This window comes from Salmo trutta, chromosome 12 (genome assembly GCF_901001165.1).
Source record: "Salmo trutta chromosome 12, fSalTru1.1, whole genome shotgun sequence".
In the NCBI taxonomy this organism is placed as follows: Eukaryota; Metazoa; Chordata; class Actinopteri; order Salmoniformes; family Salmonidae; genus Salmo; species Salmo trutta.
In genome coordinates, this window is record NC_042968.1 from 8,641,863 (window position 1) to 8,668,163 (window position 26,301).

The 26,301-nt window shown below is 40.4% G+C and overlaps 1 protein-coding gene and 1 long non-coding RNA gene across 29 annotated transcripts in view; one reads left to right on the plus strand and one right to left on the minus strand.

Annotated features, from left to right (window-relative positions):
* The window catches only part of LOC115202865 (CUGBP Elav-like family member 1), a 55,196-nt gene extending 34,658 nt beyond the window's left edge, over positions 1-20,538 (minus strand). For 20 of the 28 annotated variants that reach the window (XM_029766986.1, XM_029766984.1, XM_029766976.1 and 17 more), the window contains exons 1-3: positions 20,383-20,535; positions 18,920-18,964; positions 3,431-3,553 (exon numbers count right to left, since the gene is read on the minus strand). In XM_029766986.1, coding sequence (XP_029622846.1) covers positions 3,431-3,534 — 104 coding nt within the window. In that variant the 5' untranslated portion in view covers positions 3,535-3,553; positions 18,920-18,964; positions 20,383-20,535. Of the gene's footprint in view, positions 1-3,430; positions 3,554-18,919; positions 18,965-20,382 lie in introns of those variants that run through there. The other 8 variants (XM_029766962.1, XM_029766966.1, XM_029766972.1 and 5 more) reach the window with 5 other exon arrangements.
* A 291-nt stretch (positions 20,539-20,829) lies between these two features.
* Positions 20,830-24,821, plus strand: LOC115202867 (uncharacterized). Its single transcript, XR_003880077.1, has 4 exons — positions 20,830-21,654; positions 23,069-23,133; positions 23,562-23,712; positions 23,848-24,821. It is a non-coding gene; the product is annotated as an uncharacterized LOC115202867 (long non-coding RNA).
* Positions 24,822-26,301: the final 1,480 nt, after the last annotated feature.

Consider the following 26,301-nt stretch of genomic DNA (forward strand, 5'->3'; position numbering starts at 1 on the left):
TTATCATTTTAAAAAAGTCTAATTGATCATTAGAAAACCCTTTTTCAATTATGTTAGCACAGCTGACAACTGTTATCCTTATTAAAGAAGCAATAAAAATGGCCTTCTTTCGAATAGTTGAGTATCTGGAGCATTAGCATTTGTGGGTTCAATTACAGGCTCAAAATGGCCAGAAACAAATAACTTTCTTCTGAAACTCGTCAGTCTATTTCTGTTCTGAGAAATGAAGGCTCTTCCATGCGAGAAAATGCCAAGAAACTGAAGATCTCGTTCAACACTGTGTACTAGTCCCTTCACAGAACAGCGCAAACTGGCTCTAACCAGAATAGAAAGAGGAGTGGGAGGCCCCGGTGCACAACTGAGCAAGAGGACAAATACATTAGTGTCTAGCTTGAGAAACATACACCTCACAAGTCCTCATCTGGCAGCTTCATTAATTAGTACCCGCAAAACACCAGCCTCAACATCAACAGTGAAGAGATGACTCCAGCATGCTGGCCATCTAGGCAGAGTTGCAAAGAAAAAGTCATGTCTCAGACTGGGCAAAAAAAGAAAAGATTAAGATGGGCAAAAGAACACAGACACAGGACAAAGGAACTCTGCCTAGGCCAGCATCCCGGAGTTGCCTCTTCAATGTTGATGTTGACTGGTGTTTCACACTTGTGGGGGTCGTAGAGCAAAACGGAGAACACCATCATGTTCGTGAGAGTTTAAAACATTGTTTGTAGGCCAAACGCTACCAACAATTTTGTGAAAAGACAGATTTTCGGGATGTCTCATGGTCTGACAAACACCACTCCATCTGTAACCTTTCACTGCAGATGCGTAAGCGTGACATCGGCAGATGCGGTGGATTGAGACAGGTCCAATGCAGAAAAACATGTAGCTTTAAACAGACAGATTTTAGGGGGGGGGGGGATTTTTTTATATGCTAATTCGATTTCCACAGTGGCGCAGACATTTACTCTAGACGGTTCAAATCGGGCCAGTGCTGTCTTAGATATCACGTACGAACAAACTAATGTATGAAAGCACTAACGGACGAAGACAGATCCACAGTCCCCTTCCCGATTTCATCGTGGGGACGACAAGTAGACCACACAGACAGACAGGAGGAGAACAGGAGACATCGGCCTAACTTATGAATGCATACTGATTAACGGCATAGAATGGTATAGAACTAGGCTATTGTCACAATGTGTCTAATAGGGTTGTCAAGATAGCAGAATTTTGACTTCGATACCAAGTTTAGTATCATGACATTGTTTCCGCTGCAGTCATTTTACTGTGGCGCTGCGCCACGGCAAAATCATTGCCGCCACACCAAAATAATACGGAATATGAAAAAAGTACTTTTCCTCTGCAAACAAAACAATTAAATGAATAGAAAAAGCAGACAAAATAATATTATATTTTTTCCATTTACCTAGGTGTGTGATCTATGAGTGCCACGTGCCATAGGGAGGGACAAGCAGTCAATCCACAACAATACTTGCAATTGCAAAAAGAGCAGTTTTAATGGCCTTTGTTGAATAGAGGGGGATCCCAGCTTTCCATTCAACTTTATTTATGATCATGCCTCAGGACTACCTGGCCTGATGACTCCTGGCTGTCCACAGTCCACCTGGTCGTGCTGCTGCTCCAGTTTCCACTGTTCTGCCTGCGGCTATGGAACCCTGACCTGTTCACCGGATGTGCTACCTTGTCCCGGACCTGCCGTTTTAAAATCTCTCTCTACTGCACCTGCTGTCTCGACCTCTGAATGCTCAGCTTTGAAAAGCCAACTGACATTTATTCCTGGTACTGACCTGTTGCACCCTCTACAACCACTGTGATTATTATTTGACCCTGCTGGTCATCTATGAACGTTTGAACATCTTGAAGAACAATCTGGCCTCAATGGCCATGTACTCTAATAATCTCCACCCGGCACAGCCAGAAGAGGACTGGCCACCCCTCAGAGCCTGGTTCCTCTCTAGGAACCAGGGAGTTTTTCCTAGCCACTGTGCTTCTACCTCTGCTTTGCTTGCTGTTTGAGATTTTAGTCTGGGTTTCTGTTTAGCACTTTGTGACATCTGCTGATGTAAAAAGGGACTTATAAATACATTTCATTGATTGTTTGACAAATAGTGAGTAGACAGAATTTTTTTTGGTTGAGCAAAAGTTGTGGCAACCAGGGAAAGTGTTAGATGAAAAAAATAGTGGTTTCTGTGAGACGTACAGGCAGGGGGCGTGTTACCCCAAGTAACCCTAACAGATTGGCCTACATTCTATTCACTGTGTTTATGCAAAACATTTTTAGACATAAAATTAATCAATAGGATGCTAACTAGTTAAAATATCCCATTTGAAACCTGGGTAATCATTAGCCCAATAGGATAAATGCAGATAGGCAACCCCACGCTTCAGCCTATTTATAGTTTATTTATACTGTATCAGTTGGGCTACAGGTGATAATGCTTAATAGCATACCTCATAATATGCAATATGCAAAAATAAGTTTATAATAATTTTACCAATATGTTACTGGGCTTATTTCTGGAAGTGGAAACTCAATTTTAGATGGTGTCAGCATAATTTAATTTTAATTCATTTTGGAGTAGAATATAATTTTAAAAAGTCACCTGAGCTTCTCAGTCCTTCTACATAAAAATATCTGGGGGGCACACCAGACCCCCCAAAAGAAGGGGGGAGGGACCCCCACTTCAACAGTTTATGGTGGAAATCAGCTATGAAATCGACCTATTTTCAATTGACGTTAGCTTCAGCTGTAAGCTAGCAAGACAAGTTAGCTTACAAAGCTACCAGTATCTTCTCGCATTATAAAGTGTTCTAGCCTTTCTGGACATTGTTTTGCAAACTGTAATTAACAGCTTCAACATTTCTATATGCAGTGTCACATTCAAGTGTGTTAACTTCTGTGCAGCATGAGTTTGGAGCTAACATGATGCAGTCCAGATCCCAGTATAGGCTAACAATTAGGAAGTGGAGCAGGCACAGTGCGTGCCTCGCACTATAAGGGGGACATTGGCTGTGCAGATAGAGTTGATCCGAGAGACACATTTGTACCAAAACAAACATTTCAGTACCGAACAGTTTTTCATGCTCTAGTATTGAACATTTTCAGTATCCCGTGCAACACTAGTGTCTACATTATAGAATAACAGATGCAGAAGTCATTTTCCATATAATGTCTGCTCAAAACATCCTAAGGCTTTTCAACTTTAGAATCTTGATACACTACCATGCTTCACATGCAATTCTTAACCACTACTTGTAGGCCCAACTAGTATCTACTACTATAGTTAGTGTCCTCTACTGCATTTCAGCACCAGAATTAGCCCTTGTGTGGCATGTTGACCCAAAGCATACAAGTGTAGGCAGAGGGTCCACTGAAGGGGAAAAAGCAAGGGAGAGAAAGAGTTCTTACCCCCCCATGGTGGGCACCTCCAGGGCAGTTTGGGGAAGCTCACATTGTGGCTGCCCATGCTGCTCCGTGGACAGGTACAACCCCTCAGCGTCGATACTATCCATCCAGTGCCTTTCACAACCACTACAGAAACACACCAAACAGCACAGGACAAACATGACACCCATGTATTCACAAGAAAAACACAAACAGTGCATGGAAAGGACTTACAGTGGCTGAGACAAAGACATCCAGAGTTTGGCCAAGGAAAAAGTGTAACATGCACGTCGAAGATATGAGAGAAATCAAAATGTACATGACAAAACTGGACACACAAGAATGATATAACAAATAAATGACAAGCACTGCATGTAGGCTAGACTGTACATTGTCGTTCTTTCTGGATGCAAACAAGGGCAGGGAACCTAGAGAACGTTACATGGAGTGCACAGCTACTAGAGCAGAGTGATTTGCCTTATTGCGTTTGAGGATATGAAATGAGTGGACCTAAAAATACCGCCAGCTCCTTGAGCTACATATAAAAAAAATTACTGGTAGTCTGAGTTACTTTGTGCTTCTCTGAATTATTTGCACAACTCACTCAAGGGATGCGAGAAGCTAGGTCAATGTGTTATCTAAGAACAAGGCATTTGGTTAGATTACAACTACCCTGGGGTGTAAAGGGGAAAAACTGCTTTCTGACACGAAGTACACCAACATTTACGCTTATACAATTGGTTAGCTGTGTTGTTGAAAGGACCCAAGATTCAGGACTGTTCACATGGCAGATGTCCATAGCTACTCCATCATGCCAAAGAGTGTTTAAAGACGTGTAACAGTATTGCTTCCGTCCCTCTACTCGCCACAGTCACCCTCGAAGCATTGTTACCTATCGCGCCACAAAAGCTGCAGCCCTTGCAGAGCAAGGGAAACAACTACTTCAAGGGCTCAGAGCAAGTGACTTCACCGATTGAAACGCTATTAGCGAGTACCCCGCTAACTAGCTAGCCATTTCACACCGGTTACACGTGCTCCAATAATTTGGCGACCAGTATTTTTATTTTTTTTAAACCTCCCGCTTCGGGCTGGATGTGTCAATGTGTTTATACATGTATAAACTATGAGCAGAATTACTGTCATACCTCAATTGGCCACGAAATCCCTAGTTGGAAAGCAACTGTGTTCTGGAAGCTGTGTAGTACCATTTTCTCTACATTTCCTCCCACGTGTGTCAGCCCCCTAGCAATTAGAGTTCCGGCCAATGAGCTTCAACCCCTTGCCATTTGAGTGACAGCTAGCAAGATGCACACACGGTAGAGCGAGAGAGAGCAATGACGTGGTGCACTTAGTCAGTCGGGGACCATTTTGGGAACCGTTTTTGGCTTGTGGGTGCTACTTTCAGAACTACTGGCTAAAAAGTATACAGAAGTACCGGAGATCGCCTCCCAAATTGCGCAGCAGTCTAAGGCAGTGCATTGCAGTGCTTGAGGCGTCACTACAGATCCGGGTTCAATCCCAGGCTGTGTCACAGCCGGCCGTGACCGGGAGACCCATGAGGCGGCGCACAATTGGCCCAGCTTTGTCCGGGTTAGGGCAGGGTTTGGCCGCCCGGGATTTCCTTGTCCCATCGCGCTCTAGTGACTCGTGGCGGGTCAGGCATCTGCAAGCTGACTTCGGTCACCAGCTGGACGGTGTTTCATCTGACACATTGGTGCGGCTGGCTTCTGGGTTAAGCGAGCAGTGTGTCAAGAAGCACTGCAGACTGGCAGGCTATTTTTCAGAGAATGCATGGCTCTCGAACTTCGCCTCGAGTCTGTAGGGTAGTTGCAGCGATGGGAAAAACTAACTACCTATTGGATATCACGAAATTGGGGAGAAAAATGGGTAAAAGTACCAAAAAAAAAAGTACAGGAGATACCTTTAAAGGTTAGGATTACTTTTCATAAATAAATATTGAACACTAGGAGTCTTTTTTTTTTATAAACACCAATAGGAGAAAATTAGTCCTTGATACTACTCAACTACACATTGTGCAGATCTTCCATGACTCAAGTGAAAATTATGTTTGTTTCCCTTTTATCAATCATAGGCCTCTAATCTCAGACAAGCATATGTTCACTTTGCTGTCAACTGTTGTACTCCAGCAACACACATAAATGGCGAGAAATGCCTTATCCTTTCACATGGCCAATTAATTTTCTGAACCAAGCAATGCACCAATCCTGGGCTAGGGTAGATTTGTTCACTGAGTACTATTAATTATTGATCTGTTCTCAGTACAGCCATGCAATGAGTCCTATCTAACTGTAAAATCTCTCCCGTCTGTCCACTAACACCAATCAAGCCAAAGGGTTTACAGCAGGGGCCATCAACTAGATTCAGCCACGGGCTGGGGGGAGGGTGGGGGCGGAAAATAATTATAAATAATTTGTACTCAGCGAATTGATGCAAGAAGGCTGAACAGATAAGATAATAACAATTCCAAACCTTGATTACATAGGTACACGATCATGTCTCTGAGTGGAAATACTTGGTAATAGATTTCCTAAATTAAAATAATTTTGAGGTGAATTGCTAGTGAGTTTAGTCTCATTTCCAAAAACTATAATAAAAATGTATAATGTGGTCCGCGGGCCCCCAGTTGATGATCCCTGTTAGCAAGCCTGGCATTTGTCCAGTAGTGCTGAGCGAATAGTGTTTTTTATTAAATCGGATCGTTTCGGTTCAATTTTCTTTTCTAAATATCAAGGTTTTTAATTTTGGTTCCACACATTTTTTGGGGACATTAAATGCACCAAAACAATTAAGAAAAATAACCATGATGGTAGTGACTGCCCATTATTGCTTATCACTTATTTACCATAATTTATTCACATTACTTTAATAAAATATTTCAGTTGTGTATATATTATACTGAACAAAAACTTAAAACGCAACATGCAAGAATTTCTATGATTTTACTGAGGTACAGTTCATAAGGAAATCAGTTAATTGAAATGAATCTATGAATTTCACATGACTGGGCAGGGGCGCAGCCATGGGTGGGCCTGGGAGGACATAGGCCCACCCACTTGGGAGACTTGCCCAACCACTGGAGAGCAAGGCCCAGCCAAACAGAATGAGTTTGTCCACAAAAGGGCTTTATTACAGACAAAAATACTCAGTTTCATCAGCTGTCTGGGTGGCTGGTCTCAGACGATCCCGCAGGTGAAGAAGCGGGGTGTGTAGGTCCTGGGCTGGCGTGGTTACACGTGGTCTACGGTTGTGAGGTCATTTGGACCTACTGCAAAATTCTCTAAAACGATGTTGGAAGTGGCTTATGGTAGAGAAATTAACATTAAATTCTCTGGCAACAGCTCTGGTGGACATTCCTGCAGTCAGCATGCCAACTGCACACTCCCTCAAAACTTGATACATCTGTGGCATTGTGTTGTGTGCAGTTTTGTCACATTTTACAGTGGCCTTTTATTGTCCCCAGTACAAGGTGCACCTGTGTAATGATCATGATGTGTAATCAGCTTCTTGACATGCCACTCCTGTCAGGTGGATGGATTATCTTGGCAAAGGAGAAATGCGCACTAACAAGGCAGTAAACAAACTTGTGCACAAATTGAGAAAAATAAGCTTTTTATGCATATAGAACATTTCTGTGATCTTTCATTTCAGCTCAATAAACATGGGACCAACACTTCACATGTTGCGTTAATATTTTTGTTCAGCATACATGTTTATTTGATGTCTTTATTATTTCATTCCAAGTCATCTTCTCTATTGAGCTAAGGCTTATGCTGTCTGACAAAAATCACTATTTTAGTAGTTCTAAAAATCTAAATCAGAATTTAATGACTGCCGAATAACAACTATCAATCACTTAGATCGGTACCCCCTGTATAAAGCCTCGTTATTGTCATTTTATTGTTTGTCTTATTTATTTTTTATTTATTTAGTAAATATTGTCTTAACTCTTATTTTTCTTAAAACTGCATTGTTGGTTAAGGGCTTGAAAGTAAGCATTTCACAGTAAGGTCTGCACCTGTATTCAGTGCATGTGACAAATAACATTTGATTTGATTTTGTATTTTCAGGTAGAGATACCTCGCGAAGCAACTGCCCTCTAGATTGTGAGTTCTTCCCTTTGTCTCCATGCCCACACAGACTGGACAATTATACATGGAATGGATTATGGTCAATGTAGTTAATTATAAAGTCTTCTGCGCTAAACTATATAGAATATTGGCCTGTTGGAAACTACAACCCCCAACTGCATTGCACAGTTCGGGCTTGATCTGATTGATCTCTAGAGAAACTGCGCATTGAGCTCAGAAAAAACAAACTAAATGGAATTCAAATAACTGACCTGACCTCAGTCAATTAGTTTAAAAAGTGAAAAATAAAAACATTTCAGAAGAAAAAAAAAAAAGAATAGAAAAAAATCACTATTGTCCAGATAAGACCGTTTAGAATCAGGATAGATATTTTCATGAGGTAAAATAGTTTTGATCTGTACACAAGATTAATGTGTTGATGGTTTTACACTAGTGATCAACTTTTTGGACATACCCACCAGACACTAAAATGGGAAAGGCCAGTCATGGCTAAAGGCAGTTCTTCAGAGAGAAAACGCACCTAGTTCTGTTAAAACCTCATTTGTCTTGCAGCTCTCCACCTGCTAAATACTTCCAATAAAGAAGAAATAAAAAAGGCAGATAAATATTACCAGTGGCAGACCACTCCCTACTTGGCTGCAATGAAATGGAAACGGTTATTACGGAGGGTAATATATGTGTCTTTGAGAACGGCTCTGCCGTCCAAAAATTTTATCTCGGCTCTGCTGGGAGCAGTACAGAAACAATAAGCACACCAAAGATCAACAGGGGTGGTGATAGTAGGGGATAGGACCAGAAAATTCAAATGGGCAAACAAGGAACCTGGGAGTCGCCATGAATAGACATTACCTTTAAAAAAAAAACAGTTGCTAAGGAGTCTTGCAGGGTTACAACAAACACACATTCTTGGGACAAGAAACACCTCTGACAAGTTTGCCATTGCCATGAATAACCAAAATGAAATAGCGTCACAATAATGCATGAAAGCTCATTACAAGGTGTGAAACCCCTCAGTGAGTACGGTTAATATGATTATTGTGGATAATCAGATGAATATAATAAAAGTTCATTTAAAAATGTTTAAATACTTTGCAAGACAATTTCCCAAATAATCCTGTTTACACGGACACATCTGAACTAAGGCTACCTGATGGGACTTATATAAATGCATAAAATGGGCAACAACAAAAAAAGTTCTAACACAGGGACCATGTTTTATTTGATTCTAAGTTCGGACAAAGCTCGCATGCGAAAGATGTATACTTTGTTTTTCTAAAATCATTTCACTCGCGTATAAGAGGGAGGTTTGCGCTACCGGTTTTTGCCCCTGCGCAGATCAAATATGCCGATTTATTAAGCTACTTACATGTTCGAACAATTCGAAAGATGATTCAAACAATGTTTTCTGAACAAGTGTATGCTTACTTCGATTTTAACCTTACGTTGATTAAGACTAGCAAAGTGTTTACGTCTCCCAAATGGATGGAAAGGTGGATGAAGGTGGCAACTGATAACTGACTAAATTGTGTGCACTCACCACTTACTGTAAGTTGCTCTGGATAAGAGCATCTGCTAAATGACTAAAATGCAAATGTAATGCAATCATAACCATTATCTACCGTAAATTCCGGACTATAAGCCGCAACTTTTTTCCCAGGCTTTGAACCTCGCGGCTTAAACAATGGCGCGGCTAATATATGGATTTTTCCCGCTTTCAATTATTTTTATTTTTTTTTAAACGCATTCTGTGACGTGCTCAGTTTTTGGGCGGCATGAAGCTTTCATTAGACCAATGAAATTGCCGAACGGGTTAAGGTCAAACAACTTTTTGGTTTACTGTTTAGATTTAAATCGAGCGCTCTCAAACTTCCCATCATTCTGATTACGGTAGTCATTTTGTCCCCCTCATGGCAAAGACATGGAGAAATGCATATGATGCAGCTTTCAAGTTGAAGGCGATTGATCTGGCTGTTGGAAAAGGAAATAGAGCTGCTGCATGGGAGCTTGGTCTTAATGAGTCGATGATAAGATGTTGGAAACAGCAGCGTGAGGAATTGACTCTAAAGCTTACTGCTATTTTTTGTATTTTTTGTTACAAGCCGTGTTTCGTTAAAGCCTGTGTAAAGTTCATTTGTTTCAATGTACCGGTAGGCACCTGTGGCTTATAGACATGTGCGGCTTATGTTCAAAATAATATATATTTTTTAATTCAGTGGGTGCGGCTTATATTCAGGTGCGCTTAATAGTCCGGAAATTACGGTAAATAGAGGAGGTAACAGTGAGGTATGGCATTCCATTTAAGGCTATGCCAGAGAACAAAAAATCTTGGTTGACTGAAAGTCATATGTTCTTTCGACCAATCGATTGGTAGAAATTTGAAACATGTATTTTTCCATATACAGTGCCTTCCGAAAGTATTCAAACCGCTTGACTTTTTCCTTGTTCTAAAATTGATTCAATTGTTTTTCCCCCTCAATACCCCATAAATGACAAAACAAAAACAGGTTTACAAATGTTTTTACCAATTTATTTTTTTTAATATATATTTTTAAAATTACATTTACATAAGTATTCAGACCCTTTACTCAGTGCTTTCTTGAAGCACCTTCGGCAGCTATTACAGCCTTGAGTCTTCTTGGGTATGACGCTACAAGCTTGGCACACCTGTATTTGGGGAGTTACTCCCATTCTTCTCTGCAGAGCCTCTCAAGCTCTGTCAATTGGATGGGGAGTGTCACTGCACAGGTATTTTCAGGTCTCTCCAGAGATGTCCAACCAGGTTCAAGTTCAGGCTCTGGCTGGGCCACTCAAGGACATTGAGACTTGTCCCCAAGCCACTCCTGCGTTGTCTTGGCTGTGTGCTTAGGGTCGTGAAATTTCACCCCAGTCCGAGGTCCTGAGCACTCTGGAGCAGGTTTTCATCAAGGATCTCTCTGTACTTTGCTCCGTTCATCTTTGCCTTGATATTGACTAGTCTCCCAGAACCTGCAGCTGAAAAACATCCCCGCAGCATGACGCTGGCACCACCATGCTTCACCGTAGAGATGGTGCCAGGTTTCCTCCAGATGTGACACTTTGCATTAAATCTTGGTTTCATCAGACCAGAGAATATTGTTTCTCATGGTCTGAGTCTTTTAGATGCCTATTGGCAAACTCCAAGGGGGCTGTCATGTGCCTTTTACTGAGGAGTGGCTTCCGTCTGGCCACTCTACCATAAAGGCCTGATTGGTAGAGTGCTGCAGAGTTGGTTGTCCTTCTGAAGGTTTCTCCCATCTCCACAGAGGAATTCTAGAGCTCTGTCAGAGTGACCATCAGGTTCCTGGTCACCTCCCTGACCAAGGCCATTCTCCCTCAATTGCTCAGTTTGGCCGGGCAGCCAGCTCTAGGAAGAGTCTTGGTGGTTCCAAACTTCTTCCATTTAGGAATGATGGAGGCCACTGTGTAGAGTTTCTCTGTGGAGGTGGGAGAACCTTCCAAAAGGACAACTATCTCTGTAGCACTCCACCAATCAAGCCTTTATGGGAGAGTGGCCAGACAGAAGCCACTCCTCAGTAAAAGGCACATGACAGCCCGCTTGGTATAAAGAAACATGATATGAAGAAAATGTAGTCTATTTCAGAAGAAATAAATTGCATACTGTCATGACTGTCCTGTAAGGATCCAAATAGGTCAGATCAGTTTTGCCATAAATTACTTCGGCCAGACCCCCCTCACCTCCACGGGGGGGGAATGGAGCTGGTGGGGGGGTTGACAGCTCACACTATGTTGTAAATCAAGGACAAGAACATTCAGCCATCTCCCTCTCCAAATTCACACAGTAATGTGCCTTTGTTTAATAGACATTTTCCAGCCAAAACTAACACATTCTAAAGCGAATACTGGAACAATATTTCTAACATAGAACGTGGGGAATGGTCAGAGGTGACCCAAAGACCACTAATGTCGTTTGGTTGTTATTTTGTGATGTCATTAAAAATGTTAAAGGAAATACTGTAACTTGAAAAGTATACACACATCCGATGAGTTGTGCATGAAATATGGAAAATTAGTGTTTTTGTAAGAGGGATGTGATCTTAGAAACTATGAGTAAATTGTTCCCATTACTTTGTACAAGTAAGAGGTCACCGCCACCTTGAGTGAGGTCAGAGAGCATGTCAGCCTCACAAACCGCTCCTTTTGAAAGAAGTGTATAAAACGATGGGTTAAGAATTAACATATGAGACCAGATAGCCGTTGAGCTGTAGCTCACATCCAAAGTGGTTTGAACTCTGAAATCTCAACAAGGTAGAGACAATAACATCACCTCCCGGACAATCACTGGTACGGCTGATTAGCAGTCCAAAGTAAAGTATCTAGAAAAGTGAACTTAAGCAGGACCATTCCACTACTCTTCTCAAATCACCGTAGCACGCTACTTTCATCACCCCAATGGGAACCATGAATAGGCTGGCTAGCTTCAGTAGCAAATGGAAGAGAAATCAACTCTGTAGTTCTGTTCTACGTGACAAGTCACAGGATACCGGACGACAGCAGAGATTAACAGTAGAAGACGGATGGGGACCCCTTTTTGACAATCAGAGCCTTACAAGCGTTCCGCAAAAAAAGACCCAACAACCTTCCCAAGAAGGCCTGGTACCGACAGAAATACACCAAAAAACAAGACATTTGCACATAAATACATTCATGATTTCTTACTCCAAACGAGCGGCGGTTCATGTGCAAAGTATATGATTACAGCGAGAGTAATTTCTGAATGTACCAAAGTATTGTGTCTCCGTCCCTCTCTCTCGCCCGTCATGTCTTTTGTAAGAAGCCACCATATCATGTCAGTCTGCTAGGGACCTGTTTCTAACGTATTAAGTGTGTATGTTTATCCTGTGTTTCCATTTAGTTAGCTAGTATATAAATATTTAAACCAATTTGTGTTGTACTGAATCATAAGTAAGGCTGGGGTTTTTGCAGATTCAGGAGGTTACGACTGTTCACAATGATATGATACGAGGTTATGATTAATAAGTTGACCGTTTATAGATGTGATAGGTTAAGATCTTTAGAGTTGGTAACTCCTTAAAAGAACCGCTCTCGTGGAGCCCCAATTCCTAATGTAGCCCACATTGTTACATGATTCATAAAAATAAATAAATGTTTTTTTAAATGAATTAATAATCAGGTAACAATTAAACATAGTTGATTAGATAAATAACAGTCATCAGATTAATGTAAGTAAAGTCATGACAATACTCTGATTTGTCCTTATGTTAGGCCCTGTTCTGGCTATGCAATATGGCTGTGGGCTACACTAGTTAATTTAGCTGACAAGATTTGCTTAGAACTCTGTGGCAGTATTTTATACTATGAAGAACACAATTGAACATAGCTGAATAAAATAGAAAGGCTATTTTCTCCAAACTATGAGGGAGTGCGCATATGCGGCTATTCTATGTTGAGCAGTTAAAGAAACAGATACTCCTATATGTTTGTTTAATTTAGAGTTATTTATATAACTTTAGTTGTGATACAAATGTTGGGCTATATGTTTAGATGTTTAATACATTCAAAGGCTGCATACTGCGACTCTAATGAGGATTTGAAAAAAGTTGCATGAAAGGCATGAGCTCTGCTTTGTTTTTTGCGCATGCTGTACACACTTCATCAGTCTCATTCACAATTTGACAAGTACAAACAAAACATCCATGCCTTTTGTGGCCAGTGGCTGTTGTGCATTTGGGGAGAATTTAAAAATTATAATTCCCTTCTCCCGGCTGCACACCGAAGCACCTCTCACTCACATGGCTCTGTCATGTGATCGGGTCTTTCGCACAGGCTACAAGTGAAGACCGAAAAATCGTGAATCAAACTGCACGTGTCCTTATCCAATTACGAGGTGCATATTGAAGATATTGGAAGAATTGTCCACATTTACTTTTCGTCAGCCAACAAGATGAGTAGGCCTAACGAACAGCAAAAGCACTAGTCTTGGTCAATCTACTATCCCCCATAGTACAAAAGTTGATCTATTCTATGCGAGAAATACATATTCCAAACATAGATCCCAATAATACAGCCACTAGCATCAAAAAATGTTTTAAGCAATGAGCCTGACAACAGATGAGAACGTTTAGCTTAAAATGTTGATAAACTATTAGGCTATTTCTTCACATTATAAGCGCAGAAATGCGCACATGGCAGTAGACTATAGGCGTGAATCTTCCATAACAGGAAAACACCACTCTCAAAAGTGACCACAAAAGCAATTATTCATGTAATGATTTTATTATAAAAAGGTGCATTTTTATGGTGAAAATTATCTTCCACAAACGTGTGTATAGTATGCCAGTTAGGCTCTACACCAGTTGTAAAGTGGATTAATGCGTTTCATTTCAAGTAGTTATTTGGCCACTTTAGTTGTGATACAAACCTTATCAAAATATATAGGCCTATGGGCTAAGCCACATGAGATGTGCGACTATTATTGGACATTTTTATTTTTTTTAAACGATGTCAAAGCTACTGTGCATACCGATATAGGCACATGACGTAATAACGCCAGGTAAAATATTGAGCTACACGTGCAACACAGCATTCCTAACCTAGCCCTCACAATGACTGCTGTGTGGATCAACCAGTCAACAAGTTGAGCAGTCATTTGAAAAATAACATTTCAGCGACACAACTCAAAGGCAAAATCCATTAAGGCCAAGATAATGGAATTCATTGCCCTTGACAATCAACCGCTCTCTGTTGTGGGTGATGTTGGCTTTCGCCGACTGGTCGAGCACCGGTACACACTACCAAGTGCGCCATTTCTCAGATGTTGCCCTACCGGAGTTACACAGTAATAGCGTCACTGCTATTAGCTTCACGACATACATACTATGTAACGCCGTTTGGGTCTTTGCGTGTCAAAAAAGATACAATAGCATTGTCAAATTTTAAATTTTAGTCATTTAGCAGACGCTCTTATGCAGAGCGACTTACAGTAGTGAATGCATACATTTCATACATTTTTTTTCTTTTTTTTCTCTGTGCTGGCCCCCCGTGGGAATCGAACACACAACCCTGGCGTTGCAAACACCATACTCTACCAACTGAGCTACAGGGAAGGCTAATATGTACAAAAATGTCTGCAAACAAGTAAACACCGGCTACGAACGATGTGTCTACAATACCACGTAGGTAATAAGGCATCATTTATTTCGACCGCAACTTCTGGGGTAGCTAGCTTTAGCTTGGTTCCTAGCTAGCACCAACACAACCAGCCTGAAAACAATGACCAGTAGAAACTGCAGCCATTTTCATTATTCTTAGCAATGATTTAGGAACCCTTGTGAGTAAGTATTAGCTGGGTTGCCACTTGTTGTTCCCCATATTGAAATTGAACTTTAGATCATGAAAATAAAAATCTAGCCAGCTACTTAACCCTGTTGCCCAAAGCAAACGTTATAAGCAGCCAGCTAGATTCATCTGGCTAGTGAGGCTCAACCGGACCAGGTCGTCCCTGTGGCTCAGTTGGTAGAGCATGGTGTTTGCAACGCTAGCATGGTGTGTGCAACGCCAGGGTTGTGGGTTCGATTCCCACGGGGGGCCAGTACAAAAAAAAAAAAATGCATGAAATGAAATGTATGCATTCACTACTGTAAGTCGCTCTGGATAAGAGCGTCTGCTAAATGACTAAAATGTAATGTAAAATGTTGTGTTGTGAAGCTAGCCACAATAAGGATTACGCACAATAGTGGAATTTGCTGTTTGCCTTCAAAATAAAAGTAATTGACAGTGATGCAAATTAACACAAATATAATTATGCCATACTTTTATTTTGAAGGCTAACGCAAAGTCCACTATTGTGGCTAATCCTTATTGTGGCTAGCTTCACATAGATGGGGCCGACCATTAATCAAATAAGAACTGTCTTATAAAATAGGGTTATTTTAGATGACACCTAGCTATATAGTTAGCTAACTAATTATAGCTACTGAAACTGATGTCGTGTTATTTGACGTGTATCTTTGACACGCAAAGACCCAAACGGGGTTCCATAGAAATCCTGGTTGAAAATGAAAACGACTGACCAAAACAGCACAGCAAGTAAGCGAAAGAAATAGGTTTTGATTATGTTTTACTGGTAATGGGGACAAACGTAAATGCTAACAAGATATATTTTTGGTCAGTGTGGTGTGTGTGTAACCTTTATTTAACTAGGCAAGTCAGTTAAGAACAAATTCTTATTTACAATGACGGCCTAGGAACAGTGGGTTAACTGCCTTGTTCAGGGGCAGAATGACAGATTTTTACCCTGTCAGCTCGGGGATTCAATCTAGCAACCTTTCGGTTACTGGCGCAATGCTATAACCACTAGGCTACCTGCCGCACCTGTCACATTATTATGAAGTATACGGTAGTCCACAGTCACGTGGTGTTTGTTCACAAGCACACAACGATAAGAGACTGCTGGTTATTTGTTTTGTTCATGCAGCAAACTGTGTAGCATTTGAGTAACTTGAGTACTTTAGGTCATTATTTTAGCATTTAGTTAGCATTCTCTATAGGATTTTACATGTACTTGTTAGCATTGCTAACCTTCGGATTACAGAGTATTAGGTTTTGAAAACAGCGCCCCTTGTGTTCAGTGCTGGTATTACAGAATATCCCAGTATGGCACAATACAAGGTAAGTATGAAGGTATGACAATCTGGAAACCGCCCAAGCCATAGACTTTCAAGTAGATTTAACTCAACATTCAAAGGCTTCTTGGTAAGCAACTACAGTGTGGATTTGGCCTTTTTATTTTGCCCAGGCTTCCTTCTTTTCCCCTCTGTCAATTAGGTTAGTATTGAGGAGTAACTACAATGTTGTTGATCCATGCTCAGTACTCCGATCACAGCCATTAAACTCGAATGGTTTTAAAAATCACCTTTGGCCTCTTGGTAAAATCACAGAGGTTTCCTTCCTCTCCGACAACTGAGTTAAGAAAGACACCTGTATCTTTGTAGTGACTGGGTGTATTGATACACCATCCAAAGTGCAATTAATAACTTCACCATGCTCTAAGGGATATTCAATGTCTGCTTTTAATATTTTTGTTTTTTTAAACCATCGACCAATAGGTGCCCTTCTTTGCGAGGCATTGGAAAACCTCCCTGGTTTTGTGGGGTGAATCCGTGTTTGAAATTTACTGCTCGACTGAGGGACCTTACAGATAATTGTATGTATGGGGTACAGTGCTAAGGTAGTCATTCAAAAATCCTGTTAACACTATTATTGCACATAGAGTCCATGCAACTTAATACGTGCATTGTTAAGCACATTTTTACTCCTGAATTTATTTAGGCTTGGCATAACAAAGGGGTTGCATACTAATTGAATCAAGACATTTCAGTTCTAATTCATTTTTAAAAATTTCAAAAAACAATCCCACTTTGAAATGATGGGGTATTGTGTGCAGGCCAGTGACACAATGTCTCTATTTAATCCATTTTAAATTCAGGCTGTAACAACAAAATATGGAAAAAGTCAAGGGGTGGGAATACTTTCTTTAGGCACTGTATTTTCTCTGAGACTGGAAGGTGGGAAACAAAATAGTAAGTATTTTCTTGTATTTTTTCATTCCTCTTCTGACATAAAACGAGGGGGCGTGTCACACCTATGTGAAAATTCAGCCAACAGCAGTCATCTACCCTCACTAAGCCGTTGACTCACTATCTGTAGGAGCGAACCACTTTCGTGAACGTTTACCTAATAAACTGGTCACTGAGTGTATATTTTGTTTGTATGTATGTGTTGGGCTTTAGCTGAGATTATTCTTTACAGAGTCAAGTATTTGTCCAGGCCTCAATTGTTCCTTGACTAGCACCATTCATTCTCACCGCCAATAATTCTAATGTTATAACTTTAACAGTAACTGTATCCACTGGCGATTTGAGAGTGGGCTATTTGCCATCAAAGAGCCAACATTTTTTTTGCGGCAGTGCTGCCTGCCAGCAATAATTGTCTCTGACAGATTGAAGGAGCTGTCATTGTTAAGTAACATAGAAGATGCAACGCATTTCATATTTACATTCATGCACTTCCTCCCAAGAAGCTTAACTGCATGGCACTCCTATATCATATGAAGGAATGTGCTTACTGGATTTACGGGACACAGTGAACAGTTGGGAGTTAAGGCCAATTTCATCATAAGTTTTCCTTGGTGTTAAATACAGTCTGAACAAACTTTAAATGTATACAATTGATGGTTCAGATTTCAGGACGCCAAGGTCATATTTTTCCATATTCTGTTCCAGTTAAAGGGTTGTTCAGATTCACTTAGATCTGTGGACCATACTTTTTTAATGGCTAGCTCAGAATATGATGGTACGGATTCCACATTTGGACCATTGGGGGGGATGCAAAGCATTATTGTGAAATAATGGAGTATGGGCATGCCATTTTTATTCCCAGGTACAAGCACTTGAATGCACTCATGACTCAATTATATAAGCACCAAAATTACAATTTGTTTGTCTGAAGTGCCTTGTGAAAGCTGAACAAAGTAAGATCCTATTTTATAGCTTAGCAAAACATTTTGGCAATAGAATGCATTTTCAAATGATTCCCACCTGACCCAGATTGGGAATTTAAAAGAACGTTTTTGGAATGTGTAAACAATATTGTGTGATGGGTGTTCCAAACAAAAAACTACAAGTGTGCATGCTTCAGTTCCTCAATCGTAAAGCTAGAACAGCTTAAAAAAAAAGGCTCTTTCCTTGAGTCATGAAAGTGCATTGACATTACTTAGGAACAGTTTAGCAAGGTGTGGCCACTGAGAGACACCAGTTAGACCTCTCACTCAAACCCTTAAAAATAGTTTTTTCTTGTTGCACCTACCCCAACATTTCAATGAATATATTCAGCAACAAATGAAGAATATTCAGAGTATTTTCAGATTTCATTATTGGCAAATGCGGTGAAGTACAGTAAATGTCAAATGCACATACAATCAAAAGTGTAATGTTTGGATTCAGTCTTGTGTCAGGTGACCTTTGGTCTGATAATGTCCCCATAATCTCCAAAGTCCTCTCATGTATTTGCTTTTTATATTTCTTCTGTTAGAAACATTTCAATTTGGCCATAAGAAGGCTACGACGGGTAATCATGTTTAGAACCGCTTGTGCCTTTTCTGCCCATATGATGAAAATGAATCTCTGGCCATGACTTAAATAGCCTACTTGCCCTGCGTCAAGGAAGGCATTGAAACAGCCATATTGTTTCAGTGACCCAATAGGCTAATACTACAACTACTACTCTCTGAAAACCATTTTAAGCCAGCTGAGCCCATTACTTAAAATGACTTTGAGGATGTAGTCTGCCTCTAAGCAGTAGATGACAGCGAGAAGATTGTCTGAGAATGACTAGCCTGATGACTTACCCTGGGTTTGCTTGTCACGTAGGTAATGGTTCTTCCCCCTTTATCCTGTTAACAAATAGAGACATAAAATGACCAAATCTGTGTGACTGACACATAACAGCCATTGATTCTCACTTTTGGCATTTTAATAAGACAAGAGTCAGAGCTGATTAGATCTCAGAAGCAAATAAACCTGCTAACATAAATAGTCAAGTTCTCCGGTGTAGCACATTACCAGTGCTGTAGGTCACATTGCAATGCACCAGACAGTGACATTAAAATACTACATTATTTGTATGCAATCAATTTCTGTAAATGGCAATAGTTCAAACATGACGTACGTTGCATATTGTATGCATAATGAAAATGTAATGTGAGGTTATGACCACTGGTCTGACCTAACTCCATCTCATAAAATGAGTCATTACTACAAACGAACTTGTAGAGAACCAGTTATCATCCATTAGAAATTCTTTAGACACATAACATCTGCAATAGACAGCTAAATTCTTATGTATGAAAACGATAGATTTGAAAATAGGGAACGTTGGATATGGACACAGCGTACTGTAGGCGTGTGACTCACCGGTGTACTACCGAGAGAGTCATCGAAGTCACTTATGAAGACACCAGTCAGAATAATTTGTTTTGTGTTGTCGTGGTATCTAACAATAAATGACTATACATTGGCAACTTAAATAGTTGCTCTGAAGAACACGTAGCACACAAGCCTCAAACACTGTTTTTTAACTGCCACTGTTCCAACTCACTCGTATGTGGCCCGAGAACAGACGTTCGAGAAAAGTAGACCTCACCCCTCATTTAGCTAGTTAACGAACGTTACTAGCTATTCTAGTAATTCATGCAAGGGTTGTACAAATTTGAAATATTCAACAGATACTTCAGAATATCGTCTCGATTCAACATTTAGAAATTAATTGTGAAACGGTTAACCTGCCTATTTATTTCGCCATTTTTGTTCTAACGTTAGGCGAGCGGAAATAAATATATGCTTTGCTTGTTTATTTGAAGTGCATTGAGCATCAAATCCAATATATTACCAGATTTGGTAGCTAACAGTAGCTGCTCTGTGAAACAGCAAGTGCTGTAGTGTGTGAGGCTAACTTGGCTGTTTAGAACCAGGCTCGGTGGTACTAGTAACGTTAGCTTGTTGATAAGCACACTGACAGGCTATTTCAGTCTTCTGTTAGCTAAATGCAAACATCAAAAGAAGAACCATGCGTGTTTGGAAAGTATTCGCTAGCAGTTGTATTTATTGTTGGGTAAGAATGGTTCCATTTAGCAAACAGATAGCTAGCTTTCTGGAAAGCAGTTTAATGACGCATGTTGTTTGTGACCCTCTTTGCTAAGCCAGCTGACAGATCCATAAACAAGCCAAATGTGCGCCGCTATCTAGCATTGGATATCACATTTGATAGCTAGATAAACCAGCTGGCAAATAATTTTACTTCAACCCTACTTACCTGTGTGATGTCTTAACTTTAAATGCGACTACCTATGTGTTTAGCCAACACAGTGTGTTATCAGTATTTGCTAAGTGTATGTTTGGTGGCTTATTATTTCAATTATTTTCTTCACCAGCTCACTTTTAGACTTGTACTTCTATCTTGCAAAATGGCGGTCTTTCCTGCATTTACCATCAAACTCTCGGAAACAGGGGATTGGGGGTGTGACCGTCGATTATGTTTTTTTAATTGAAGTGAATGTTGGACCAAACAACGTTAGCAAAATATTTGTTGTAAGCTTTTTCTAAATGTGCGTTATATTTAACAACTTTCCTTGCGTTTTCGAGTCACCTTTAGACCCATTGTGCCATTTAGAATAACAAGTGTCCCCTGCGTCACAAACTTGGTACGTTCTAGATTCTTTCTCATGGGAGGATGTTATGTAGTCATTCTGTTATTTTATAGCTCAATGGTCAGCTGCAAAGTTATTGCGTTGCCATTCAATTTATGTTGATCAATGTGTTTTGATGTAAATTGCCTCTTCTCCAGGTGCAACATGTTGAGCAGCATTTGAAACTAATTCTGAGAAGTCGGTTGTACAACGCTGTCTGCATCTGAAGCAATTACACAGATGTTCATGTTTCTCAGCAGGTTTTGACAGCTGGCTGATCCTGCCCCAGTATATGCTTTTAAAGATGTTGATGATGAGTATGCCATGTCTCCTCTCCAAGGCTCAGGAAGCTCCGATTCAAACTAGACAGCTCTGCAAGCGTTATAAAGTCAAAATACGTTCGTTACTCACAAAATAAAAATGTACACGCAATCGAAAGAATACCTATTCACTCGCATCCCAAGGATCCCGAATAGCACTAACCTTAATGCTGTGCACAAGTCGGAAGTCTACGACAGCTCAATACATTGGAGGTGCCGAAAAGTGTTTTTTTGCTGTTGCTTGTAAAATATTTGTGTATCCTTTTTTGGAAGTACAAAAAAGTACTACGGGAGTAAATTAAGTTAGTTGCTCAGCGAAACCCCACATTGGTTAAATACCGAACGTATTTTTACATAACTGTGTGTCTAATGAGAGTTTGAATAGGAGCTTCGTGTTAGAGACGAGACACTTGTCGCTGACATCTCTAAAGCACAGATACTGGGTAATTAGCCTGTTAGGTTGAATAGTACATCTGGAACAACACGTTTTCCTACCAGTCATTTAGATGTTGGTTTGGGCCATGCATCTATCTCGGATTTGGAATTTGCTTTAACATTGGTGCTGACTACGCTGTAAATGTAAGTGTGAACATGTCTGGCGCGTTAACAAGGATACTGTTTTAAATTATTGAACCTTTAACTAGGCAAGTAAGTTAAGAACATTCTTATTTACAATGACGGCCTAACCCGGACGACGCTGGGCCAATTGTGCGCTGCCCAATGGGACTCTGTTGATGATCAGTTTCATGAGACGGAGATCAAGTCAAGGCGCCGGAGAGGGTGGATTCGTTAATAATAATAAGGCAGCTTTATTAAAGTGCAAAGATATTTGGCATAGCGTATACGGACTCGTTCTGTCACCTCTTAAGGAGACCACAGAAGAGAGCCCCGAAAACATGTTGTGTTTACATTTTATACAGTGTAACAATAATGAAATGACGTAGGTTGAGTCTGGTAGATTCGCTCTCCTGACTGGTCGATGAGTGTTGAGGGCGGTCCCGTCCCCGACTAATGTCGACTTCTCATTGGCTCTTGACAGTGTTCTCTGTTCTTGAAACCCAGCCCTCAGGGATGTGTGTGTGTGTGTGTGTGTGTGTGTGTGTGTGTGTGTGTGTGTGTGTCACGGGTCTACTCAGCCTACACTACTTCTAGCTTATCTTCATGTGTGTACCCGAGAGTCAGACACCCAAGGACAGTGCCTGTTTTTATGCTACAGTTAGGACAGTTTCTGCTACCAGCCCCTCCCGTACACCTGTCCTTGAGCGGCCCCACAACCAGGCATTGTGTGTGTGTGTGGGTGGTTAGGATTAACTGTTCTGCAAGATGTTATCTTGGTATAATGATTGTGTAAGGTTACTGGCAGTGTTTAGGCAATATCGCATTAGTATTAAGAGACATGAAGAATATATTCATTACAAATCCCAATAACGGCCAGATGTGATACAGCCTGGATTCGAACCCTGCCTTTCAAATCAATGACTAAGGAGGTAGCTAGCTGATGAATTTTGGTTATGTGAACTCCAGTCCAGTCTTCTACTTTTAGCTGGCATGCACGCGCTACTGATTTTGTAATGGAGAAAAAGAAATTGACATCAACATTATTTTCTACTTCCAGCTGGTGCAGATGTAACGGTGTATTTAAATTGTTCAATTCCCGCATAAAATGGGTATTATTCCACCTGGTGGATTACTGTGTTAACAATGTCTAATACACTCTAATAAAGGTATGGGATTCTGGGTTTTCCATAGCTCTATGGAGAGTTGCTGTGGGTGAGTTGAAAGGTCCCGCGATAGAAATGACATCGTAACATCATAAAATCTACCTTTTACATCAGCAATGTATGTTATTAGTAACAAATGTTGTTGGTGTGGCGTGAAATAAGCCACTCTTTATGTTATTTGCCGAATCTTAGTTTGCCATGTGGGTTTTTTGCTAAGTTAGCTAAAGTTCCCTCTGAAGTTGGTAGCTAACTTGAAAATGCATATTCTTTAGGAGTCTATTTGTATCCCGTCGGCTACTCATCATGCAGCCATACTGCGTGTGTCCCATGAGTGCAGGTAATTTATGACAAATGTATAAAGAATGTTTTATAAATGTATGAGCACCAGCTAGCAGCGTTTTGGCCTGGTTTTGTTAGCTTAGGAAAATATGGTACATTCTAGGTGTATTGTATTTCTTCGCCACAAGAGTGTGACGTTGAGTGATTTTTCGGGTTCATTTGATATATGTTGAATACTTAAGTGGATGATCGTTTGTTCTGATGTGAATATGAGATTACACATGGAAACAATATTTTTATTATAGTGAATTGGGAATTAGGGATTATTGAATCCACTATATGATAATGACTTTGATAGACATTTCCATTGTTATTTTGTTGGTATATTGTACAGCAGATCTATGGAGAATTGCTGTGGGAGTGCTATTTATATCCAGTTGACTACTCATCATTCATCCATACTGTGTGTGTGTCGCATGATTGCAGCTTGGAAATAAATGGGGTGCCCAGTCTAGAGAACCTGCACAGAGGAGTGGAGTTCGCACTCAGTCACCGGGAAAAGGGCTCCGGTGTCTATGTCCACTGTAAGGCTGGACGCTGTCGCAGTGCTACACAAGCTGCTGCATACATCATACGGGTGAGTCAGTGGCTTTGGCCAGCAAACGACAGTCTTTGCTTTCCATAGATTGCCACTGCTGGCTATCCTGATCATCACTAGTAATGAATTAGTTATCTACCGAACTTGTACATCAGTTTGTTGGTCTGTTTACAGATTCACTGCTAGGGTCCAGAGGAAGCATGTCAGATGTTGGCCTCTATCCGACCACATGTAATAATTTGTTCTACACAGCTGGAGATGCTTCGGCAGGTACCATCAGCAAGTCTGTGGCGGGGGTTCCATTTAAGATTGTTGAGAGGCTGCCAGCATACTTTATTGCACTCCAACAGAAACTGTAAAATGAGCTTTGTCAAAACAAACCATATTCTTCTTGAAGAGTTTTTTTTTTTACCTTGAGCTTATTCTTTATTACATTGTTTTGTTACTCAACTGGATCAAGTGCATTGTATAATTCAAATGTTTTATCACAGCTCATCAGAACATGGGGTATAATAAAATGCAATCCCCATCAAAGTACTGACAGCTGGGTGAGGGGGTGGGGTGTGTGTATTTAAAAACATGTTTCTACGTAACATTTTTTCTTCCTTAATAGGGAATTTGATTACAATGTCTATGTTAAGCAAATGTTTGTTTGTTACAAATTTCACTGATTGTGTGTGTTTATGTATATATTGGTGATAAGGGAATAATATGTTCAAAGGTAAATGATTAAAGAATCCAACCCTGTCACGTAACTAATTAGTAGTTATGTAGCATGTATAATGAATAATTAAAGTTCTAATCGAAAGGCCCATAAGGTCTAGTAGAGGCCCGGGACAAAAATGAAATGTGTGTGTATTAGTGTGCCTAAGAAAATAGTAGACTGTGTTTGACCCGACCTAGTGAGGAACTTTGAGTAACTTAGAGAAGAAAGGGAGTGACCCTCAAGGTCTCTCTAATCTTGCGGGAAAGGAACAGACAGCACTAGATAGTGATTAACTGTGGTGAGAACTCCAGGGAGGGATACAACTCACCTACTGTTTGTGTGGAGGTATGTGCGTAAGTGGAGAGTTAGCATAAAATGAATGTCTTTGTTATTTGGACCTCAGAACGTTCTCTGAATAAACTGTACGAACATTTTGCAGAAAGCTGAGTCCTTGCCTAATTATTCTTAACCCAGTGTCTTACAAACCTTGGGGATTAGTCAAGGCTTATTGATTGTTAATTATTATCATTGGGATAGAACATTCCACTGACAATTGGAAAATAATATGACTTATTATAAAAGGATAGCTATTGATACTTCATCCATGGAAACATAACCGGAGTGAACATGTAGCCTAATTGTCTGGAAAGCCTTTGTTGAAATGAGCGTTATGAATCAGGAAAGTTCTCTCACGATATTCAACCAGAATGTTGACTGATATGTTAACGTACTTAAGCAGTTATTTGTGCAGTTGGTCCTTTTGGCGGTAGGAATGTGAGACAATATCCACAGGAAAGTATATAATTATGCTGAACAAAAATATAAACACAACATGTAAAGTGTTGGTTCCATTTTTCATGAGCTGAAATAAAAGATCAAATGTTCCATATGCACAAAAAGCTTTTTTCTCAAATTGTGTGCACACATTTGTTTACCGTAATTTCCAGACTTAAGCGCACCACTGAAGCCGCACCCACTGAATTTTTTTTTTTTTTTTTTTTTTGAACATAAATAAGCCGCACATGTCTATAAGCCGCAGGTGCCTACCGGTACATTGAAACAAATGAACTTTACACAGGCTTTAACGAAACACGGCTTGTAACAAAAATAAATAGGCTTTAACGAAACCCGGCTTGTAACAAAAATAAATAGGCTTTAACGAAACACGGCTTGTAACAAAAATAAATAGGCTTTAACGAAACACGGCTTGTAACAAAAAATACAAAAAATAGCAGTAAGCTTTAGTTGTCTTTTTGCACTGAGTCAATTCCTCACGCTGCTGTTTCCAACGTCTTATCATCGACTCATTAAGACCAAGCTCCCGTCCTATTTCCTTTTCCAACAGCCAGATCAATCGCCTTCAACTTGAAAGCTGCATCATATGCATTTCTCCGTGTCTTTGCCATGATGAGGGTGACAAAATGACTACCGTAATCAGAATGATGGGAAGTTTGAGAGCGCTCGATTTAATCTAAACAGTAAACAAAAAAGTTGTTTGACCTTAACCCGTTCGGCAATTTCATTGGTCTAATGAAAGCTTCATGCCGCAAAAAAACTGAGCACGTCACAGAATGTGTTTTTTTGGAGAAAAAAAATTGAAAGCGGGTAAAATCCATATATTACCCGCGTCATTGTTTAAGCCGCGAGGTTCAAAGCCTGGGAAAAAAGTTGCGGCTTGTAGTCCGGAATTTACGGTACATCCTTGTTAGTGAGCATTTCTCCTTTGTCAAAATAATCCTTCCACCTGACAGGTGTGGCCTATGAAGAAACTGACTAAACAGTGTGTGATCATTACACAGGTGCACCTTATGCTGGGGACAAAAGGCCACTTTAAAATGTGCAGTTTTCTCACAACACAATGCCACAGATGTCAAGTTTTGAGGGCGCATGCAATTGGCATGTTGACTGCAGGAATGTCCAAC